This window comes from Theobroma cacao, chromosome 9 (genome assembly GCF_053813885.1).
Source record: "Theobroma cacao isolate CCN51 chromosome 9, ASM5381388v1, whole genome shotgun sequence".
Taxonomy (NCBI): domain Eukaryota; kingdom Viridiplantae; phylum Streptophyta; class Magnoliopsida; order Malvales; family Malvaceae; genus Theobroma; species Theobroma cacao.
Genome location: NC_142647.1, coordinates 15,267,381 through 15,287,870, shown reverse-complemented (window position 1 = coordinate 15,287,870; position 20,490 = coordinate 15,267,381). Strand labels below are relative to the sequence as shown.

Below are 20,490 nucleotides of genomic sequence, written 5' to 3'. Positions count from 1 at the left end.
AATTTATCTACCATGGATCAAAGGAATGATTTACTAGTTATGATTTCTACATTTAGAGATTAAAAGTCAAAGTTTATAATAATTACAAGTGGTGGTTTTAATAGGAAAATCAGGTCCTAATTGGAATGATTATAGAAAGAAATTGTTGCATACCATAGAAGATTTCACTTTGCAATAATTTTGGTGTAACTAAAAGGAAATAGCATGATTCCAACGATTTTGATACGAAGAAAAATAAAGGCAGAACTTTGTTACTTTGGTTGAAAGAAAAGTCATCTCAAACTTGAATGCAAATTCAGGAAAAATAAGAAATTAAAACATACCAATACTAAAAATCTGATTGAAAATGATCGTGATGAAATTATTGCAATGATTTAAAATTTGCAGATTGATATGGTTTCTGAAATATGCTTAACTGGTACTAAATCCAATGAGTGGTGGTATGATTTTGGCCTTTGGAGCGGCTATTCATGATAAGTCACAAATAAAAAATTATGAAGAAATTCCTAATGGACGCCAGGTATTTATTTATGGGAAATAGCAGTGCAACAGATGTTCCATGGTGACTTTAATGTGTGCTTGCACAAAGAAGTTAGTGATACAAAATGTGCTTCATGTGCTGGACATAAGACAAGAGGTCTGAACATTGTTATAGAATTGGATGAGATTCTGCTTTCCAAGGATTGAACTAAACCAATCCAAACCAAATGAACCAATCGGATTCACTTGGTTTTGCTTCAACAAACAGTGCATCGCCCCACTTATTCCTGAGTTTCGTGGGCAGAGGTGCATGGCATGTGGGGTTGGTGGACTACGATATTGGGCCATGTAGCCTTTTAGCTAAGCGTCTCTCGGGCTTTCTAGCGCAACGTTTAGCCGTCCAGAGGTGGTGATGTAGATTCAACGCATCGTCTTTATCGAGTAAAATCAGGGGGGAAAAGTAATAAAAGAAAGAGAGAGAAAAGGAAAGTGCAAGAGCAAGAGAAGAAAGCGAAAAGAAAGAGTCGGACACTGTTGAACTTGAAAATTTGCTTATAGTAATTCAAGTATAAACAAAAGGCAGAGCTACAGATTTTACGAATTTCTTTTGATTTTTGATATCTTTAGAACAATTTAGAATCAAGCACTTTTTATTCCTCCTCTTTTTTTTTTTTGTTTAAATAGTGAAATAAATAAAATCTCAAAGCATCAGTGAGTTAATTCTATGTCGAGCGAGAGAGTCCTCGTTGAGTTGTCCAAGGGCGTTAACGGCCTGGACAAAATAATCCTCCGCGAGACACGTGGCAGCTCCGCCGAGGTAATTTTGTTAAGACTTCCGTTTTTCTTCTTTGTTTCTTTTTATTCCAGGATCTGTTCAATTGGATCTGCGCTCTTCTTATTTCGTTTCTTTCAATTTAATTTTTATTCTCTCTGGTTTCTTGAATCTCTCTCTTTACTTTGTTTTGGTGGTTGTTTGTTTCAAGAAATCAAATTTCTTTTAATTTTTTATTTATTTTTATTGCTGCGGGTTTTTCAGGTTTATTTGTATGGAGGCCATGTGACATCTTGGAAGAATGACCATGGAGAGGAGTTGCTTTTTGTCAGTAGTAAGGTGCTATTCAGTGATAGTAGTTTTTCCTTATTAAATATGAAGTGTAATGTTTAGATATATTGTTGGAATATGAAATAAGTGATATTGCATGAGCAAATTTTCGTAGTGAGTTATTCTTTATTAATTCATTACCAGATTTTAAAACAATGGAAAGCTTGCAAGTATGGATCATATTAGTTTCAGGGCTGTAGTTTTAGGTGAGTTAGGAAACAGATGCAATTTATGCTTGCCGTTATAATGGTTCTAAGGTTTGGATGTCTAAAGGGTACTTAATTTATGTAAAGGCCTTTGCGGCGATAAACTATTATGCTACTGAAGTCCTTATGGTATTTCATCATTTTTAATGAAAGCCTTTTTGCTTCCCATGTTGTCCTGTTTAATCCAGATCCTTCTCTCGATTCTGTAAGCAATTGCAATAGTTGATGGATTAGCGGCTTTCTAGGTTGTAAATCATTCTGAACCACATTTGAAACATGAAGAGCAGATTTGTAGGTGTTACAATCATTTGAACCCACAGATTCACTGTTCAGAAAAGTACGCTTAAAATAATGACATGTTTGAAAAATTGAATAAACTTGTATAAATTTGTTCGAAACCCTGTACCCTATTATGGAATGAAATACTTTAGATATTTTGAGGCAAAAAGAGCTGTGCAGTAACTTAATGTTCTTCAGCCAATGAATTCTTGCATTGAACATAGCTTCTATGACAATTTTGTTCCATTCAGTAGTGATAGAAGATAAGGGAGAAGAAGAAATTTTTTGGTTCATCAAGTATAAAATGATATATGACTTGAAAATTTTACAGATGAACCTTCTTAGAAAAAAAATCATTAAAAGTGAACACTTGCATATACAAATGCAAGCATTTTAGAAGACAACATTTAGAGGTTATGTGCATTTTTGTATCTAATGTACCAGATACTCATTTTCTGCAGGCATTATTCAAGCCTCCAAAAGCCATCCGTGGAGGAATACCAATATGCTTCCCTCAAGTATGTGCATATCTGCTATTGTCCTTGCTTCTTTTGACCATGATCATCCTGGTCATGAAAACCTGCTCTGCGTTTGCAGTTTTCAAATCATGGTCCTCTTGAGCAGCATGGATTTGCTAGAAATAGATTTTGGAGCATTGACACTGATCCACCTGCTTTTCCAACAAACTCATCCGGTAAAGCTCACATCGATTTGATCCTTAGGCCTTCTGAAGAAGATATGAAGATTTGGCCTCACAGGTTGTGATTTTTTTTTATAATCTTTTAGCATCAATTTGTGAAGAGAGATCCCTAGTAGAATCTTTGTAACCTCATTCTGTTGGACAAATTAACTTGTCTTCATGGATTTATTTTCTATCTCAGTTATGAGTTCCGCCTGAGGGTAGCTTTGGGGCCGGGAGGAGATCTAATGTTAACGTCTCGCATCAGGAATACAAATACTGATGGGAAGCCATTTACATTCACATTTGCATATCACACTTATTTTTCTGTTTCTGACATCAGGTAAATAAAAGGATTTGCTTCATATTTAATCTTGTCTACGATATGATGCTCAGTGATATTACTACTTCCAGGTTTATATTTGCATATCTTCGACTCTATCTTCTTACATTCATAGGTTCCGCTATCTTCTTCCATTGTCACATTTGTGTATTCTAGTTCATTAGCATCAAGGTTTAACTATCATAAGTGGCTAAATCTCTTTTCATGCTACCTGCTTCTAGTTGATACCAGAGTCTAATATTCTCACCATGACCGCAACCTTGTCTTTTCCGAGATAAAACTCGCATGATTTGGTTTTATTTTCTCTTCGTAGCTTCTATTTAGTTCTCCCATTGTCACAGTTTATGTATTTTAGTTCATTATCATTAAGTTTTAATGGCTAAACTATCAGTAGTAGTGAAATTTCTGTTCTGAGCTACTGACTTCTAGTTGATAAAGGGTCTAAAATTCTCTCCATTATTGCAAGCTTGTTTTGTGTTTGACGCATTGAGCAATAATGGTAGGGTTTGGGTTTCCTTTGACTGGCTATTTGTGGAAGGTCTAAAATTCTCTCCATAATTGCAAGCTTGTTTTGTGTTTGACACATTGAGCAATAATGGTAGGGTTTGGGTTTCCTTTGACTTGTTATTTGTGGAAGGTTGGGAGATGGGGAACTTTGTTTATTTTTTGACTAATTTGCCCCATCCCCCTTTGAATCACTTGTTGGATCGGACCATCCTAATTGTGTTGTGTTCGTGATCCAGATTGTGAAAAGTGGAGTACCAGATTTTCTCCCGCCTGCTCATTTAAAGCCACACTTACTTTCCTTGATGACCACCTCCGGTATCCACTTGTTGTTCTTGTCCCTTGACAGCAGCAACCAAATGTTCTTATGACAAGAAGAAAATAGACATTTCTATTAATTCAAGGGTTTAAAAACTTAAAACATGTTAAATGTTAAAGTTACCTGATCCTCCTAGTATTTACAAGAAACCAAGTTTTTACTTGTTGAAAATTTTATATTATTTTAGAGAGAAAAGATCTTGTTGGTCATTCATAATTAATAAGATATACACTAAGGTAACAGCAATAATTCTTAGTTTTCTCAAAAAAAGAAAATACAATTCTTAGGTTTAGATCATGTAATTTAAGTGTTATTTTCGTAGTTTCTCTTTCATTATTCGATATTAGTTTTATTTGCTTGCTTTGTATTCTGGAACCTCTATTATTACAATCATGGATTTGTTCTTAAATTTAATATTTTTCTTTAAGTATTTATTTGTTAGTATTAGATTTATTTATATAAATGTTAGAATTATATATTGTTACATCTATATTATTAAAACGACCCAAACAAGAATTCCAACCATACCATGATCCGAATTAGTTATTTGAAGAAGCCTATCCCTTCATACCTCGTGCCAGTCAAGTTACCGTACTACATACACATAGCCGTACACTTGCTGTGGTGTACAATGAATCTGGCAAAGCTTGGTTTATCCATACTACAAAAGAAAGCCATCAATCTTTTTAGGTTTCTCCAAGTCTTTTATAAGGTGGATATTTTAATAATGACAAATACAACCTTTGGTCATGTAGGGTTAAGATTTAATATACAAAATGGAAAACCGGTTGATGAATATATAAATAAAACAAGAGAATGAGCAATAATGTATTGACTATTCAACGTGCACAGAATGTGTGTGTTAAAGGTGTAGTTTAATATATTGGCAGATTTTCTTGTCGGAACTGCTTTGGTTAGTACTAGTCTTATTGGGGTTTTTGACTAGTCCAGACTCTTGAGGCAATAAAGTAGGTCTCTGATGTGTTGAAAGCTTAAAAGACTGGGTGCAGGCTTAGCTGTTTTAACAAATGAGTTTATGATGATCCTTAAAGTTCATTTGTTTAATAACTTTTTCGGCATTGCTGATTAGTAAAAGGTTTTCAGTTATCCAGTGCTTTCCAAAATAAATTGGGATCTAATTTGTAATAGTCTCTTGGTCTTTGAATGGAAGAGTCAAATTTATTGTGAAAGGTAACTCATTTTAGGAACCCATCTTTGTTTTGATTGAGAAGTTGATTCATCCATGAAGGGTCGAGGTAGTGAAAATATATGGTTATTGCGTTTGCCATTCATTTAGTTTTCTGTTCTTAAAAATACTTTCAAGCAATGCTGAAGTCCTGTTTGTTGCATGATTCTTCTTATTATTGCTCTTGTGTAACATTATCCCATCCCAAACAAACAAATTAAAAAACTGTCACATAAAATTTATGGATAGAGTTATTCCGATAGCAGACTCTTTTAGAGTTTTAGGATAAAATTTGGTTCTTGAATCATGACTGTATGATCTGTTAAGCATTATTGTTGTAAAAGTTTAGGCCTTTCATGGGCTTCTTAAAAATTAATCTGGCAAACTTCTAACCCTCTTGAAGTTCATTAATTCATCTAACTAATTATTGTGTGGGCACTAATTGAGTCGGTGCTTGTTTCTTCTCATTTACCATGGTATTGCAACTCAACTGGTAAAACTGATTCATGGTAGAACATGTTAATTGATGATTGTCTAATTTCATGATTGTACATTATTCTTGGGCAGTGGTTGAGCTCATACTATTAGTATTTAAAATATCTTAGTTGCCTGTGTTCAGTGAAGTTCGTGTTGAAGGATTAGAGACACTTGATTATCTGGATAACTTACAGAACAAGGAGCGTTTTACTGAACAGGGAGATGCAATAACGTTTGAAACAGAAGTGAGTTCATTATGACTTTTTCTCTCTTATCTGTTTGCACTTAAATTTGGTTTACTGTTTACATATTCTAATTGTGGTTAAACAGTTGGACAAGATATACCTTAGTACTCCTACAAAAATTGCTATTCTGGATCATGAAAAGAAGAGAACCTTTGTAATACGCAAAGACGGATTACCTGATGCTGGTGAGATTTATTTTGTCCACCTGCTTTTTTATTGATATCCTTGCTATTATGTGTATGGGGCCTGATTTTTATTATATTTAAGCAATGTTTCTGTTGATACTCTCAAGCACATAAACAAGTATAATTCATATTTACATGGTCAGAACTTAAAAATCAAGCTTTATCATGTTTTTGATTGCTACTTAATAGTAGAGGAACTGCTTTGTCTTTTTTCTTGGGCATAAGAATACTTTAACATGAGTTATGACTGTGAACTTGAGAAGATAATTGTTAGATGATTGCCACCAGTTGTGGGAATTACTTTCTCTTTATTTTTTCAGATCTATATGCTTGATATGTAGATTATTGTTAGATGATTGCCACTAGTTGTGGGAATTACTGTCTCTTTCTCTTTTCAGATCTATGCTTGATATGTATCATGAACTTCTGCTTGGGTTTTTTTCCAGTTCCTGTAGATATCGTGAACTTTAGTTGCCACTAGTTTCTCTCAGCATATATTAAATGCAGAAAAAGGGTCCAGTGAAGGGTAGCTTGGAATGCCTTTCACACGTTAATATCCCAAAGCTGTTCTTTGCACAAATGTTTTTATTGTTTTTGCATGCAGTGGTGTGGAATCCTTGGGATAAAAAGGCAAAGGCTATGGCTGATTTTGGAGATGATGAATACAAGCATATGCTCTGCGTGGAGGCTGCTGCTATTGAGAAACCTATCACATTGAAACCTGGCGAGGAATGGAGAGGAAGGCAAGAACTTTCTGCTGTTCCTTCTAGTTATTGTAGCGGGCAACTTGATCCTCAGAAAGTCCTCCTGGGCAGCTGAAAGATCCATTACTGTGGTCAATATTATGTACAGGTAATTTTTTGCTGAATGTTCAAAAGCAGCACTCTAAATTCTAATCTCTCTCTCTCTCTCTCTCTCTTTAAACATCGGGTGATAAGTTACTTATGCCAATATGTAAAGGTTTGGTCCATTAGTGTTTTTTCTGGCATTTCTGGTGAAGGCCTGATTCATGTGCCTATTGGCACAGTTATGCAAGAGCCATACTAGCCATTGACGAAGAATAAAACTGTTATGCCACCTCCATGCTTTTTCTTCTTCCCCCTAATTTTATTTTCAGGCCCAAGTAGAAATCCAACCTCAAATTGTGAAAAGCAATGTGAACTTATATGCAACTTAGATCTTTCTCTGATCTGGTTGTGACATTGAGGCCAAGGAAGTGTGTGGCTTGTAGACTCTGTGTACTTGATGAAGGAGCATTATGTTGGTATCAATGCCCCTTATATTCCTTCTCTCTGGTTCAACACCTATTTGCCCTCTTTCTCTCTCTTCTCTGAAGTTGGATGAGAGTAGGTTGCTGCTGCTTTAGGAGCATAGATCCTCATGCATGTTGGATGTTGCATGAGGAATGAGGAAAGGAGTCTCAACCGAATGACACTAATGCAAGAGCAAAACAACCAAACCTAAATGGAAGCAGTTAGTTTTATTGTCCTATTCATTGCCATCGGTGCATTGAACTGTTATGACCGATTATTTATACTTCTATAAGCTTAAAGGAGAATGGTTTACTTAGAATAGGAGTCTTAGTGTAAACTGGTGAAAAAAAAAAGGGGGCCTTAGTGTAAAAAGAAGTAATTATAAGCTACTGGTTTGACTTGAGTTTAACCTACTTTGTCTAAAATAACGTGAATTCAAATTAAAAAAAATTAGTAAAATTTTGAGTGGACATAAATAGGGGGGGTGTTATTAAACTACTCCAAGAACAAATGTAGATTACTCAAAACTGATGAAATATATGACTTGTAATTCAAAATGTCGAATCTGCATGTTTCCCCTGTAAATATGTGCATCTAATAAAAAGAAAAAAAAGTGCTCAACCCTGTTGCGTGAGATCTATCTAACACTTGAAACATCTGCAAACTGCAACTGTAACCACATCAAAACCTTTTACTGTGGTTTAAACACCCATTCTAGTCCAGACACATGTTAGTATTGGCCTTCCCTCCACATTTACTTGATATATTGAGTATTGCCTGTTAGCGAATGTGTGGAAGTTTGGCTTCTAATTATTGTAGTAAAAGACGGTGTAGTCTATTATTTCAAATCAGCCAATAAATTTGTTTGGAAAGTGTTTTTGGAAATGGAAAGCAAACATAACATGAGTGTTTGTGGGGTTTTTTTCTTCTTTAGCACAGGATAAAATTCAATTTAATAACTTTGACACAGAACTTTAATTTTATTGAAGTAAATGGTAAATGGGACTTTTTTATCTTAAAAAAAAAATAAACTTGTAATTACTATGAAGCACTACTTCCAACCATATAAAATGAACCTCTAAATGAAAATCCTTGATACAGATTTAGAACACTGTATATAAAAAATATAAACTAATAAATAAATATAAGAACTTGCAACAAAAAACTTTATTAAACTTTGATAAAATAATGATAATAATTAAAAAAGAAACTTATTACATCCGAAAATGCAAATAAAGAACAAGAATACAACTTATATTACTTTCCTTGATACCTGCATATTTCCATGTGTGATTGGATGGGACAAGGTAATTCCTTTCTGTTTATCTTGGTGGTACATTGACCTCCCTGACTTGCTTTGCTTGGAGATTCTTAATGTGAAAAGCTTTGATGTCCAAATCCTTTCTTCTTTACTTTTTCAGTCTTTTGTCTAGTCTTGGTTAAAGGACACTGTTGCCACTATTTTTTTTAACTATTGCTTGGTGCTTGCTCTCACACTAAATATCTTTTTGCTTCTGTTTCTTTTCGCTAGTCATTCTCTTCAGCATCTAGCCCTTGCTTGTGTCTTCCTCCCTCTTATTTGTAGAAAGTTAATGATAAAGCTTGTAGAGGTAAAATATTTAAATTTAAATTTTATCTGATGAAATTTTAACAGAGTTCCGAACACATATCTATAAACCACAATGCGAAAGTCTTTGCATCCTTCGCATCTGAGTCATGAGCCACTTTGCCACATGAAGTGGATTCGATTATTGAGAGGATGTGAAATATCAGAATTACTAAGCATCTTGGTTTAGTTAAAAGCAGATCATCACTTGAAAGAAACTGCGTGTTAACAACAATGAAAATGGAAGCACATCAGCAAGATGGAAATGTGGGAGGGATAAAGCGAAAGAGAAAGCCAAGTTTTGAAGGGTTAGAACCATATGCAATCTGCACATTCTGCGATGTTTGCTTTGCAAGATACAACATAATCTCCAAGGTCTCTGTTGATAATGGCATGTGCAATTACGTGCTTTGTGGTTTCATGGGCATGTGTTCGGAACTCTGACCACTGCTGTTCTTGAAATGCTATTTGTTAGGTCTAAATTTGGTGAGAGTGAGTTCAAATAGAAGGAAAAATGATTTTATTTTTTTGTATAATTAAATGTTATAAATGATCGATATTTATTTTTAAGGACGTAAAGCGTTTTAAGTTATTAATGATGTGTCATTTTGTGGTTGATTGACAGTGTATATAAACCCTAAATATATGTAAGATATTTGATTGTCCCAAGCTGTTCATTAACTTCTCTGTTCTTAAGTGGCCATAATTTTTGGCTTTGTAGTGGTTTCAATCAGTTTCTTTTAGTTCTTTTGCATGTATGTGCTCTTATATTATTTCAAAGTAGAGAACAGTGCAGTATTTGTCTTTGGCTATAACTACCCTGAACATGTTTTGTAAGTAGGGATAGTGCTGTTTTTGTATTAGCTACAATTGATTTTGTTTTGCTTACAACGGTCAAGTTGATGAACCTCTTTGTTATCAAGCAATCAGGAGTCATTTCTAATGGAATCTACCACGCATGCAGGTATTATGATGCAACATGTGGATGGATCCGGACGGTACAATTCTATTGACCTGGATTTTTGTTGGTTGAAGAATGGATTCATGGGTAGCTAGGACGTTGTCAAATAATGTTGCTCCGGCGATGACTGTTTTTTAGCCAAAATACAAACTGATATATGGTGGATGTGAAATTGCATCTTTTCAATGGAGTCTCCTCTTGTGCAAAAGTTCGTTGTTCCTTTGCTGCTATTATATTTGGGAGCAATTATTATTCTTCTTCTTCTTCTTGTTGCTGATGTTAAAGACTGTTTTTCCAGCTGTGGATGAGCTATGGGCTGCGTGGTGAATTCAACAGCAGCTCAGGCTTTGTAAGAATCTACTAATTGAATTCTGTTGGATTATTTGTCTTATCTTCTTTTTTGGAGACAAGTTCGTGAACAAAATTCCTAGTGGATCTTTAATCAACTTAAAGAAAAGGGAGCTTATATATAGGAAATGTAACAACTGGATTTCAGTTTGTATGGTCCCCAAAATCTGATGATATTAGTCAAGTAAACCACATGATCATGTCAAAGGTATTTTTTTTTAACCAAAAATAAAGGGATTGATTGTACTTAGCAACACTCAAATAAAATTTATAAAATATTTTAAATTATTTAAAAAAATTTAAATAAAATATTAATTTTATATTATATTTAATTAGATTTATATTTATATTTTTAAAGTTAAGTAAACATTTATGATTAACGGTTGATTAATTATTAATTTAAATGTCACTAGATATTGATATGTTATAATAAATGATAGTGTAATTTGTTAACGTGACATGATAATGTAATTATGTAATATTTTTTACTTTTCATGTCAATATTGTTAAGTAGTTATAAAACAACAAGTAATATTTTAGTTAATTATTAATTATACGAGTTTATTTCAAATAAAATCAAAATAAAAAGATTTGATTGATTGTAACAGAAGAATAATTAAAAAAATTTTGTTTAACAATTGGTCAAATGAATGAAACCAAATCGGATAGATGAAAAAATGCAATACCCAATTTGCACTGTGAGAGAAGCATGTTGTTGTGCTATTCAAAAAAAAAAAAAAAAAAAGGCATGTTGTTGTGATTGCTCCCTTTGCCAATCTGGAATCTTAGGCCGCAGATTTGGAAAAGCCGAAGGTCAAAACAGGCCACAGCAGAATATGTATATGTATGTATATATATAGATTAAAGAAGTAAACAATAATGGAAATAGGATTACGATTTCCGTAATCCGTGGGAGAGGGACTTAGATGGATGAAATGATATCGTGAATCATAGTGATGCTGTCGACTCTTAATTCCAATCTGGTTAGTTAATTGGCAAATTCTAGGGTATCAACAACCTCCACTATTCATATACAGCTAGCCTACCGCAACAAAAGGACAGAATTTTTTCTTGGCCTGTTGCCCTTTCTAAAGAATTTCGATTGGACTTTGTTTTGGGAGTGGTTGGGCACTAACATGCAGTTGAGTTGGCATATAGTTCACGCGCTGGCCTTGCTCTCACATTATTATTATTTCAGACAACTAAATTAAAATAGAGATCCAAATTGAAGGCTTAGATCATCTCCTTGTGCTTCTGCATAAACTTATTGCATGTTAATGTTATCCCTCCCAACCCAGAGCCAAAATATAAAATAAATAAATAAATGACCCAGAAACTTTCCAAGACCCAATCATTTGCACAAGTCTCCAAAACATGTTAATATTTTGTAATAAAGTTGCTTGAGAACGTGAAAATAATATATATAGTAATTTTTCAAGCCTTGGCACTTTCCAACCGCCAGACAGGGTGTGTGTATATGCAGCCATGAGCCATGTTCCGCTCTAAAGTCTCTCTATAAATACATAATGCAATGGACCAACTCAATCCATGTGAAGCAAGAAAAGCTGAGTCATGGAAAGCAAAAGCATAATTGTTGTCTCATTTATCCTTCTTCCTCTCCTCTTCACAATCGCTTCTGCCCAGACTCGGCTTAGACCAGACTTCTATAGAACAACATGCCCCAATGTTGAGTCTATTGTCCGCTCCGCAGTCCAAACGAAGTTCCAGCAAACCTTTGTCACAGCTCCCGGAACTCTTCGGCTCTTCTTCCACGATTGCTTTGTTCGTGTAAGTGAAGGGAATTAATTGCTTAAGACTTTGCATCTATTATTGGCCGTCCCCGTATCAGTCCTTACTCACTCACTCTCTCTTGCGTGTGTGTGCGTGTATATCTATACATATAGGGATGTGACGCTTCGGTGATGCTGACCGGTAACGGGAACGCGGAGAAGGATCATGCTGATGACATATCCCTAGCAGGAGATGGATTCGACACAGTGATCAAAGCAAAGGCGGCTCTTGATAGTAATCCTCAGTGCCGAAACAAAGTTTCTTGTGCAGACATTCTAGCTCTTGCCACCAGAGATGTCGTAGCCTTGGTATACATGCAATCTTAATTTCTATCTTTACTTTTCAACAAGCCATGCATTTTTGTTTTTCACTCCTCTTCACATTTACTCCTAATTCCCTCTCATAAATAATGTTTGAATTTGATTTTTTTTTTATGGTCAAATTTCTTTAAATTTTGATCTTTGATTGTTTAAGTATTTATTAAACTAAATTTTTATAAATATGTATGAAAAACTCTTCATTTCAAGATTTTTAGAAAGTATTTTTTCATATTTTAGTCAATAATATATTAAAATAATATGAAGCCATAGTTAAAAATTAAATTAGAATACTGTGTTTATGAGATAAAAGGAGTACAAGTTGACCACCTTTACAAAACTTTATAATTGACGCGCTAATTTTATAATTTTGCTCACATTTTTAGTTCTAATTTTGATTAATAATTTGCTTCTTTTACTCTTTTTAATATTGAATATTAAATTCTATTTTTTAACACTTTAAATTTTGAATTTATCTTTTTCCTAATCATCAACATATACTAATTATTGCGGCAAGAAAATTCTTTCTATACTTATAAAATATATATTTTTAGAATATAATGAAAGAAAATTTTGTTGTTATATTTTTTGCACAAAATCAATTTCTTTTTGAGAATTACAAAATGAATTATGCATGTAATTTTCTCTCCTCTTCCTTTTTTTTTTTTTTCTAATTATCTAATTCTTTTAAAGTGTTTTGTAACTTGTATTCTGTTGTTTTAAAATTAGTAAGACTTTAATTTTTATTCAATCCTTTATATATGCCATATGAATTATACCAATGTTTTTAAAATCGGATTGGAGAGGGGGGTGTTTTTTAAAATAGGATTCTGGTATTAAATAAGTGTTAAATACAATAACCATTTGACTTTTCGATTGCTTTTCAATTCAGCGATGGGTTCGACTTTTAAAACATCGAATTATATTGAAAATTGTACATATTTTTAATTTATTAATAGAAATTTATGTATATATTTTTATAAAATCACAGGAAAATATCATTTGAATTTAGTTATTATTTACAAAAAAAAAAAATCTCCTTGTCAGATTTTAATCTAAAGTGTTATTTTTGTTGTGGACAAAAGGCCCTTGATTGCCTCATATATATATATATATATAATTAATAAATTAATGAATTAATTTCATTCAGACCGGAGGACCGAATTATAGAGTGGAATTGGGAAGACGTGATGGGAGGATATCCACAAAAGCCAGTGTTGAAAATCAGCTTCCTCACCCTGACTTTAACTTAGACCAGCTCAATTCTATGTTCGCCAGGCACGGTCTCACGCAGACCGATATGATTGCATTGTCAGGTAAACCATTCACCTTCTCTGGCATTTCTTAGTCATACCATGCAATCTCTAATTCACCCCAACATTGAACATATACTTAGGATTGGTTGTGATGTTTTGAACAGGTGCACACACCCTAGGATTCTCCCATTGTGGGCGTTTCTCCAATCGAATCTACAACTTCAGCCCCAGGAGGGAGATTGACCCTACTCTCAACTTTGCATACGCTTTGCAGCTTAGGCAAATGTGCCCCAGAAATGTTGACCCAAGAATTGCCATCAACATGGACCCAACCACACCTCGAACATTCGACAATGTCTACTACAAGAATCTTCAGCAAGGAAAGGGTCTGTTCACCTCTGATCAGATACTATTTACTGATCGCAGATCAAGAAACACTGTCAAACTTTTCGCATCAAACAATGGAGCTTTTCAAAATGCTTTTGTGGCTGCCATTACCAAGCTAGGCCGTGCAGGGGTTTTGACAGGAAATCAAGGTGAAATTCGACGAGATTGCACCCAACCAAACTAGGGAAAGAGAATTCTCACTGCTTCAATTCCCTTCACTTTAGCCTTGTCCTGCCCATCTTAAGTCATTTCCATTATCTTTTGTCATGTGATTGGCCAGATCACCGACATCTCTAAGTCTCATAAATAGCACTGATGTCAAATTTATAATTGTTGCTCGCTCTTTAAATAATAAAAATGATTTGATTTGTTTCATGACTTTGCAGATCAAATATTAATTGCCTGGTCATCCTCGTCTTGTTATATTTCTAGATGTCATGTAATTTTTCTCTAACTCTTCAACCTTGGTAGCTAGGGAATCAAGGCTGATAATGGTTAATGCCAATCCCATTATATCATTTCCGAATGATTCATTGTGGAATCGGAAATGGCCGATGTATTGATACATTACATATGATTCATCTTGTTAGATTTAATCAAAGACTATGTGAACTTTATCTTATCCAATTTTTAAAAAATTCATATTTTGATTTTTTTTTTGTTTTGTTTTGGTTAAGTTGGAGAAGCTTTTACAGGCGTTCCAAACTTAAGACTTCAAAAGTTAAACAAACTAAGATATTTTACTTCAACTTTTTTGTCGACTCTTGTTCTGTTTGTTTGCTCCTACTTGATAAAACCAAAGAACACCAATGCCCAAACTAAGAATGGATCAATTTTGGAATCAGAAAAATCATGCATTCATGATGAAGATGTGGAGTGTTGGTAGATAATCAATAGTTGCATTTGAGAGGACATGTTGGTTAAAAACTAGTTTTTTGTGAGTTCACTACAATTCATAAGTTTTGTTTTATCCCAAACATCATGTCTGTCTGCTAACATGTGAGGGATCACAACCATTCATAAAAAATGTTGTAGGTTCCAAACTTTTCAATCTAATTTTGCTTTTTCAGTACTACAATCTCCCCATTAAATAAAATCACTTTTGTCTAATTTTCATTGTAGCATTCTATGTGCCTAATTTTGCATCCTTAATGGGCAACTGTAAATCTAATTTTCCTTGAAAAAATGAGAATTTTGATTGGGAATTAAGGCAGAATGTCTTTTTACCAAAATCATCACTGCCCTTATGTTGTCTCCCTTCGTCATGGATTAAATTTGTGTGGAAACTTTAAGGAGAAAATTAGAGAGAAAAAAGAGTGCGTAAACCCCCCCGTCCCCATTTATTCTGATTTCCCTTACTAATTCTCACTCAGTCCAAAGCCCAAACATACTGTCTGTTAACTTTTCGTAAGCCCAACTTGTATAAATCATTATTAAACATTTCAGATAGTCTGGCCGAGGGACCCAGTGAACTCTACAAAGGTGCCTTACTTCCTTTCGCCAGGAGGATTTCACATCCCCACTCCCGGGCTGCATCATTCAATCACTTAAAGCTGCGAAGTTCATTGATTCAAAACACTCCAAAGTCCCAGCTGGAAATGCCGCAGTCGCTCTTATTGCAGGGAGAGAAAATGCCATTGCCCACTTTCTCAGCATTGTCCCGAACAAGTCATATAACCTCATATTCATCATTGGAGATGCTCGGAATGGTTGCCATGGACAAATGATGGTGGAGGCATTTGCCTCCAAAGATGCTGTCAAAGATCCCTCCACATCTCGAGCAAAGGGTAAAAATTCAGGCATGCAAGCTTCAAAGTTCATAGCTGTTACAGCCAGGACCAACATCTTCTTAGCTCTTACTACCACACAAGGATTGACGACTTAGGATCTCTTCACAACGGAGACTAATAGATAGCATACTCAACCATACCCAGCAAGCATTTCTGAATGTAAGAATACATAGATCCATAGAAGGTGAGGTCAACATCAAACAGATCAATTCTTCATTCAACTTAAAAATTGAGCTCCAACGCATCACCAAATCAAGGGGTTAATAAGACCCAATGAATATTATTGCACAATGTGTATGTACAACTTTATTTCATTCACTATCTTGTACATAATCAGATGTATAAAATGTGAATAATATGATTTTGATCACTTAAGAGGATATTATTGCATTCTCTTCCTGCACTACGTCCCTTGGCAGCAGTGATGAAGCCGAGTCCCAAGAAGTTTTATTATCTGTTACTGCCTTCACTATCATCCAAAGTACCCACCAGACATTTTTCCAGTAAGCATTCTGCGTTTACCCAAGCATGGTATTTGTCTAAAAGACAGGTTAAGGACTGCCTCCATCATTCAAAAGACAAGGAAATAGCAGTTTATACTTTCACCAAGAAATTTGGACATGTCATCTGAACATTTTGGATATGATGATAAGACCTCCCTATATCTGCGTGGCTTGCACAACCATCTCAAATGAGTATGAGCATCTAATTAGTACAGCACCTAATTGTGAAAAAAAAAAAAAAACCCTAAATGGAAAACGTCAAATTGAAATGCACATAAGTACTATAATCTTAGTCTACGTTTATTTGAGCTTGAAAACATGCATAAGGTTTTGTCATTATCTAGGTGACCAACCAAAATAACAAATAATTTCCAAAAGAAAAAATATAGGATACTGAATAAAGCTGTGCAGTCTTTTCCCACTGCCTTCATGAGCATATCAACACCTGAGAAAAGTAATTTGGTCAAAATAGGTTAATAAGCCTATTTAGACAATATATTTATTATAAAACTACAAAATTCATGGCCAAAATAATTTAAAAAAAAAAACATAATAACACCCTATTCTAAATGCTGCTACCATGACTAATAGAATTCTTCAAACATAACAACCTTCAAGAGTAACATCTTAGAATTTAAAGGGAAAAGAAGATCAATCAGAGGAACCCTCAACAACAAGAAATTTCCTAAATCTTTTCCTGGAACTTGGCATCAAATAAGCATCATCATTAGATAACTATCATGGAGCTAACCCCAATGAATCAGAATAAAGGCTAGTGAGTTTAACACAGATATCACCAAAATCAACAGCAATTTCAATTAGATTGGTTTTTCATTCTCTTAGGCACCACTTAAAACTCCTCTTCATGTTTCCTCTGTGGTTACCTTCAAAGAAAAAAGGCCAAAACAAAAAAGGAAGATACTTAAGCAAGAAAATTGGAAAAAAAAAAAACAGACAATTCGATAGAACTCTAGTTTGACCAATTGTAAAGCTATGTTTAACTTTATATAGAGAAGATATTGCAGAGAGACCTCAGGATACCTCAATCAGCTCCTCCGACGAAAATAAAACAACAATGAATATATCACTCTACTAAAGAAAAAGTGGTTTTGCCACCACATAATTAGCTTCTTTGGTGTTCTTTAACCCAAATTTCGACCAAATTCTAGGGAAGAACTCCAAAAGTATAATTAAACTAACCACAACATATGCACCTGACCACATTTAAACGTGCTTACCCTGCAGGTGAAAGTTTTGGAGTCTATTCATTTGTGAGAAAAAAAAGAAATCGAGGAATTTAGCTTGAAGAAAACAATGATCATGGTACAATAGTTAAAATGAAAAATCAACAGTTTTAGAAACGATGATTGAAAAGTTTTGCACCTTCATTGAAAACCAAAGCAAGAAAAAAAAAAATTTTCTAAGTATAGAGTTAAGAGGCAGATAACTGTTCAACTATATGCCCATTCCTACCCTGCAAAAACTATAAGCACTTGACTAAAAGAGAGAATAGACTGCCAGAAAATAATCAATATGCATTCGCATCAACTTCAACTTGAGAGATATGCAGATAATATAATTGGGCCAGATAAATCTCAAAATACCATAAATTTATCAAAGAACAGGGAGTTGAACCTACTGAAGGTTAAAACTCCCACAGTGGAAAATCATGCCCTTACCTCCAGGGTGAAACTTCATATATGGAAATATATTGTACACACGTCCTTTCAGAACAGTCCACATGGAACCTTCTGTTTGATTTTGCTTAACTTCACTCCTTGAAATAAGCCTCCTATTTGACTGCCCTTTCAATCCTGAAACATATCATTTATGGTAAAAACATAGAAGTAGCATGCAGTTGGCATTACAATTTCAAAGGAATACGGCAAATGCAAAACAATCTCACGAAGAAACTGTTTCACAACTTACCTGCGAGGTCAGGATGCGTTTGACTAAGCTTAAGCCAGTCCATTTGACTATATCCTTTCTCGAAAGGAACTTTGGTCCGAGGTGCAGGCTTTCTAGTCGAAATTTTAGGTTTTTCTGCTTTCTTTCCCGAAGCATCTGCATCTCCAGATGCTACTTGTCTTGATGATTCGCAAGATGGTTTCAGACATGATGCATCTATAACATTGAAAGTCAAAGAACCAACAGTAGCCTGCTTTCCCAAGGATGCATTATTTGGTTGTTTATCTTTCCAGGGAAAACCACCATTTTGACTGCTATCAATGCTATTTGAGAATTCATCTTTGATGGTAATACCACCAATATCAGCTGCAAGATTCGTTGTGTCCACATCGTTTTGATCAGTAGGCAAGCCAACCTAAATCAAAAACCATAGATTTGAGGTAAGTTTCTGATAATAAATTAAAAGTATCTAGTACTCAAGTTTATTTTAACAGTACGATAGAGTAATAGAGCTGATTCTTGATAATTGAGTCAATACAGCCAATCAAAAAGCTATAGTTTAAGTTTATGCAAGATGTAGAATTTTAACTTGCCTGACAAAAGGTAAAATCATTGTCATTGTTCTCGTTGTCCATGCCGTGAATAAGGCAATTACAAAGTTATTAAATTAATTCAAGCACCTGTTCTTCTGCAGTGATACAATTACAACAGTTCTTCTACAACATCTGAAACTATATAATCAAAGAAATGTCACATAATGATGTTATAAGAATGACATTCACTAAACAAATATTGATGACAAATTACTTTAAAAAACAAATGACACAAACAATGGAACTTAACTGGCTAGCGGAAAAAAATTACAGACCAAAGACAATCTTCTAGAAAATACCTATTTACGATAACTTACAGAATGGCAAGCCAACACATAAAAGCACATCCAGCTTCAACCTAATAATGTATCTCAAGAGGACAAAAGGTCACAAAAATTGACTCGAGATGATACCACCAATAAATAACATTATATCAACTTAGTCTTATTTTTAATACAAAATAAAAACTTTAGATGAGGATTGCATTGGTAAAGGCATGAGTCCCAATATTTAGATCTCTTCCAAGCAAGCGAGTAAATAAATTTGATATAATTCAATTAAACTACAAATTTTCAAGTTTACATGAGATAATAGCACAACGCTTAACTTTGCTTCCAAATATTAATTGAGTTTAAAATTCAATTAAACTAATAAAATTATGTATCCCATTTCGCAGAAACATGCTATCCCAATCTAAAGTTCCTAAGATTTAAAAAAAAAGTAACGAAAACGAACAAGAGAAGGATTGAAGAGAGTCAAACGTAACTCTAGGTGGCGAAAGAATCGGTGAAACTAGCAGAGATTGCTAGCCTTGTATTGCAAAAGTTTCTGCTGCAGACGCTAAATTGCTTGAGGTGAAATGCAGACGTTTACACGATAGGGGTTTGGGAGCTTCTGAATCTCTTCGATTCAACCTAAAATTTAAAGGAATAAGGAATTACTAAAAATTATTAAAATGACAAACTCAGGCAGAATCGATCAATTATAGGATCAAATTAATCAGGAAGGTAAAGAGAAGCAGTAGATAGATTCAACAGAAGGATGCAACAAAAGGAAAAGCCAAAAACAAGGGAGAGGAATTGAGAAAACGCACCACCAAAAACTCTTGATAAAATGGATATCCGATGAATAAATAAACCCTAACCCTAACCCTAACTCGAAGAGAGGCTATCTCTTTGTTAACCCACCTTCCCGACGCCAACCAATAGTACGCCTTTTTCATTACTACAACTAGAACGATGCCCGAGGGCCTAGTGCGGATCGGGTTGGGTATTTGATCAGATTTCTGAGTCCAGATCCGATTCGAGATTATTATAATATTAATAAATAAATATATTTTGACTAATCAAACTACTTGTACATGTCGCAGTTATTTCATTGAGGATGGACACTTTCAGGAAGGCAAGAAAAATAGCATAGTGAAATTTTGATGTGATAGTAAAATTTTGATTTGATAGTAAATAGCATAATTGTATCTTAACATCGGAAGCTTGTACACGACATTCTATTGAATTGTAGTAAATAGAGTGTGTTGTCAGCGAGTGCACGTTGGGTAATTATTCTGTTACGCACCATTGCCTTTGTTAAAAAAAAATTAAACTTTAAAAGGGCAGTTTTAATATCCAAGTCACAGTTTGTTTACAGCAAAAAAGATATTAATAAACAAAAGTCAACAAAAAAACATTTCAGCAAATGAGGTGATTCCTTAACGTGATTTTTTTTTTTTTTATGTTGTCTGAAACGTTCAATTTTTATATGGTTTTTGATACAAA

General features: G+C 34.3%; 3 protein-coding genes across 6 annotated transcripts; 2 read left to right on the top strand and 1 right to left on the bottom strand.

Moving 5' to 3' along the window:
• The first annotated feature begins 799 nt into the window (after positions 1-799).
• LOC18589327 (Galactose mutarotase-like superfamily protein) lies at positions 800-10,216 on the top strand. Its single transcript, XM_007014245.3, has 9 exons — positions 800-1,297; positions 1,517-1,591; positions 2,529-2,585; positions 2,665-2,825; positions 2,949-3,089; positions 5,718-5,820; positions 5,906-6,005; positions 6,610-6,857; positions 9,829-10,216. The coding sequence occupies exons 1-8, from the start codon at positions 1,205-1,207 to the stop codon at positions 6,822-6,824; spliced, it is 945 nt and encodes a 314-aa protein (XP_007014307.3). The 5' UTR covers positions 800-1,204; the 3' UTR covers positions 6,825-6,857; positions 9,829-10,216.
• A 1,499-nt stretch (positions 10,217-11,715) lies between these two features.
• On the top strand, positions 11,716-14,299 carry LOC18589326 (peroxidase 45-like). Its single transcript, XM_007014243.3, has 4 exons — positions 11,716-11,961; positions 12,078-12,272; positions 13,432-13,597; positions 13,702-14,299. Exons 1-4 carry the CDS (start codon positions 11,746-11,748, stop codon positions 14,106-14,108), a joined length of 984 nt encoding a protein of 327 aa, XP_007014305.3. The 5' UTR covers positions 11,716-11,745; the 3' UTR covers positions 14,109-14,299.
• A 1,600-nt stretch (positions 14,300-15,899) lies between these two features.
• On the bottom strand, positions 15,900-19,975 carry RLF (reduced lateral root formation). 4 transcript variants are annotated; one of them, XM_007014240.3, is made up of 7 exons: positions 19,812-19,974; positions 19,485-19,632; positions 18,719-18,856; positions 18,147-18,540; positions 17,897-18,031; positions 16,612-16,662; positions 15,900-16,253 (listed from the first exon to the last, which is right to left on the bottom strand). In XM_007014240.3, exons 3-7 carry the CDS (start codon positions 18,758-18,760, stop codon positions 16,165-16,167), a joined length of 711 nt encoding a protein of 236 aa, XP_007014302.3. In that variant the 5' UTR covers positions 18,761-18,856; positions 19,485-19,632; positions 19,812-19,974; the 3' UTR covers positions 15,900-16,164. The 4 variants fall into 4 exon arrangements, with proteins under 4 accessions (XP_007014302.3, XP_007014301.3, XP_007014303.3 ...); XM_007014239.3 differs by having other exon boundaries at positions 18,719-18,850; XM_007014241.3 differs by lacking the exon at positions 19,485-19,632 and having other exon boundaries at positions 19,812-19,929.
• Positions 19,976-20,490: the final 515 nt, after the last annotated feature.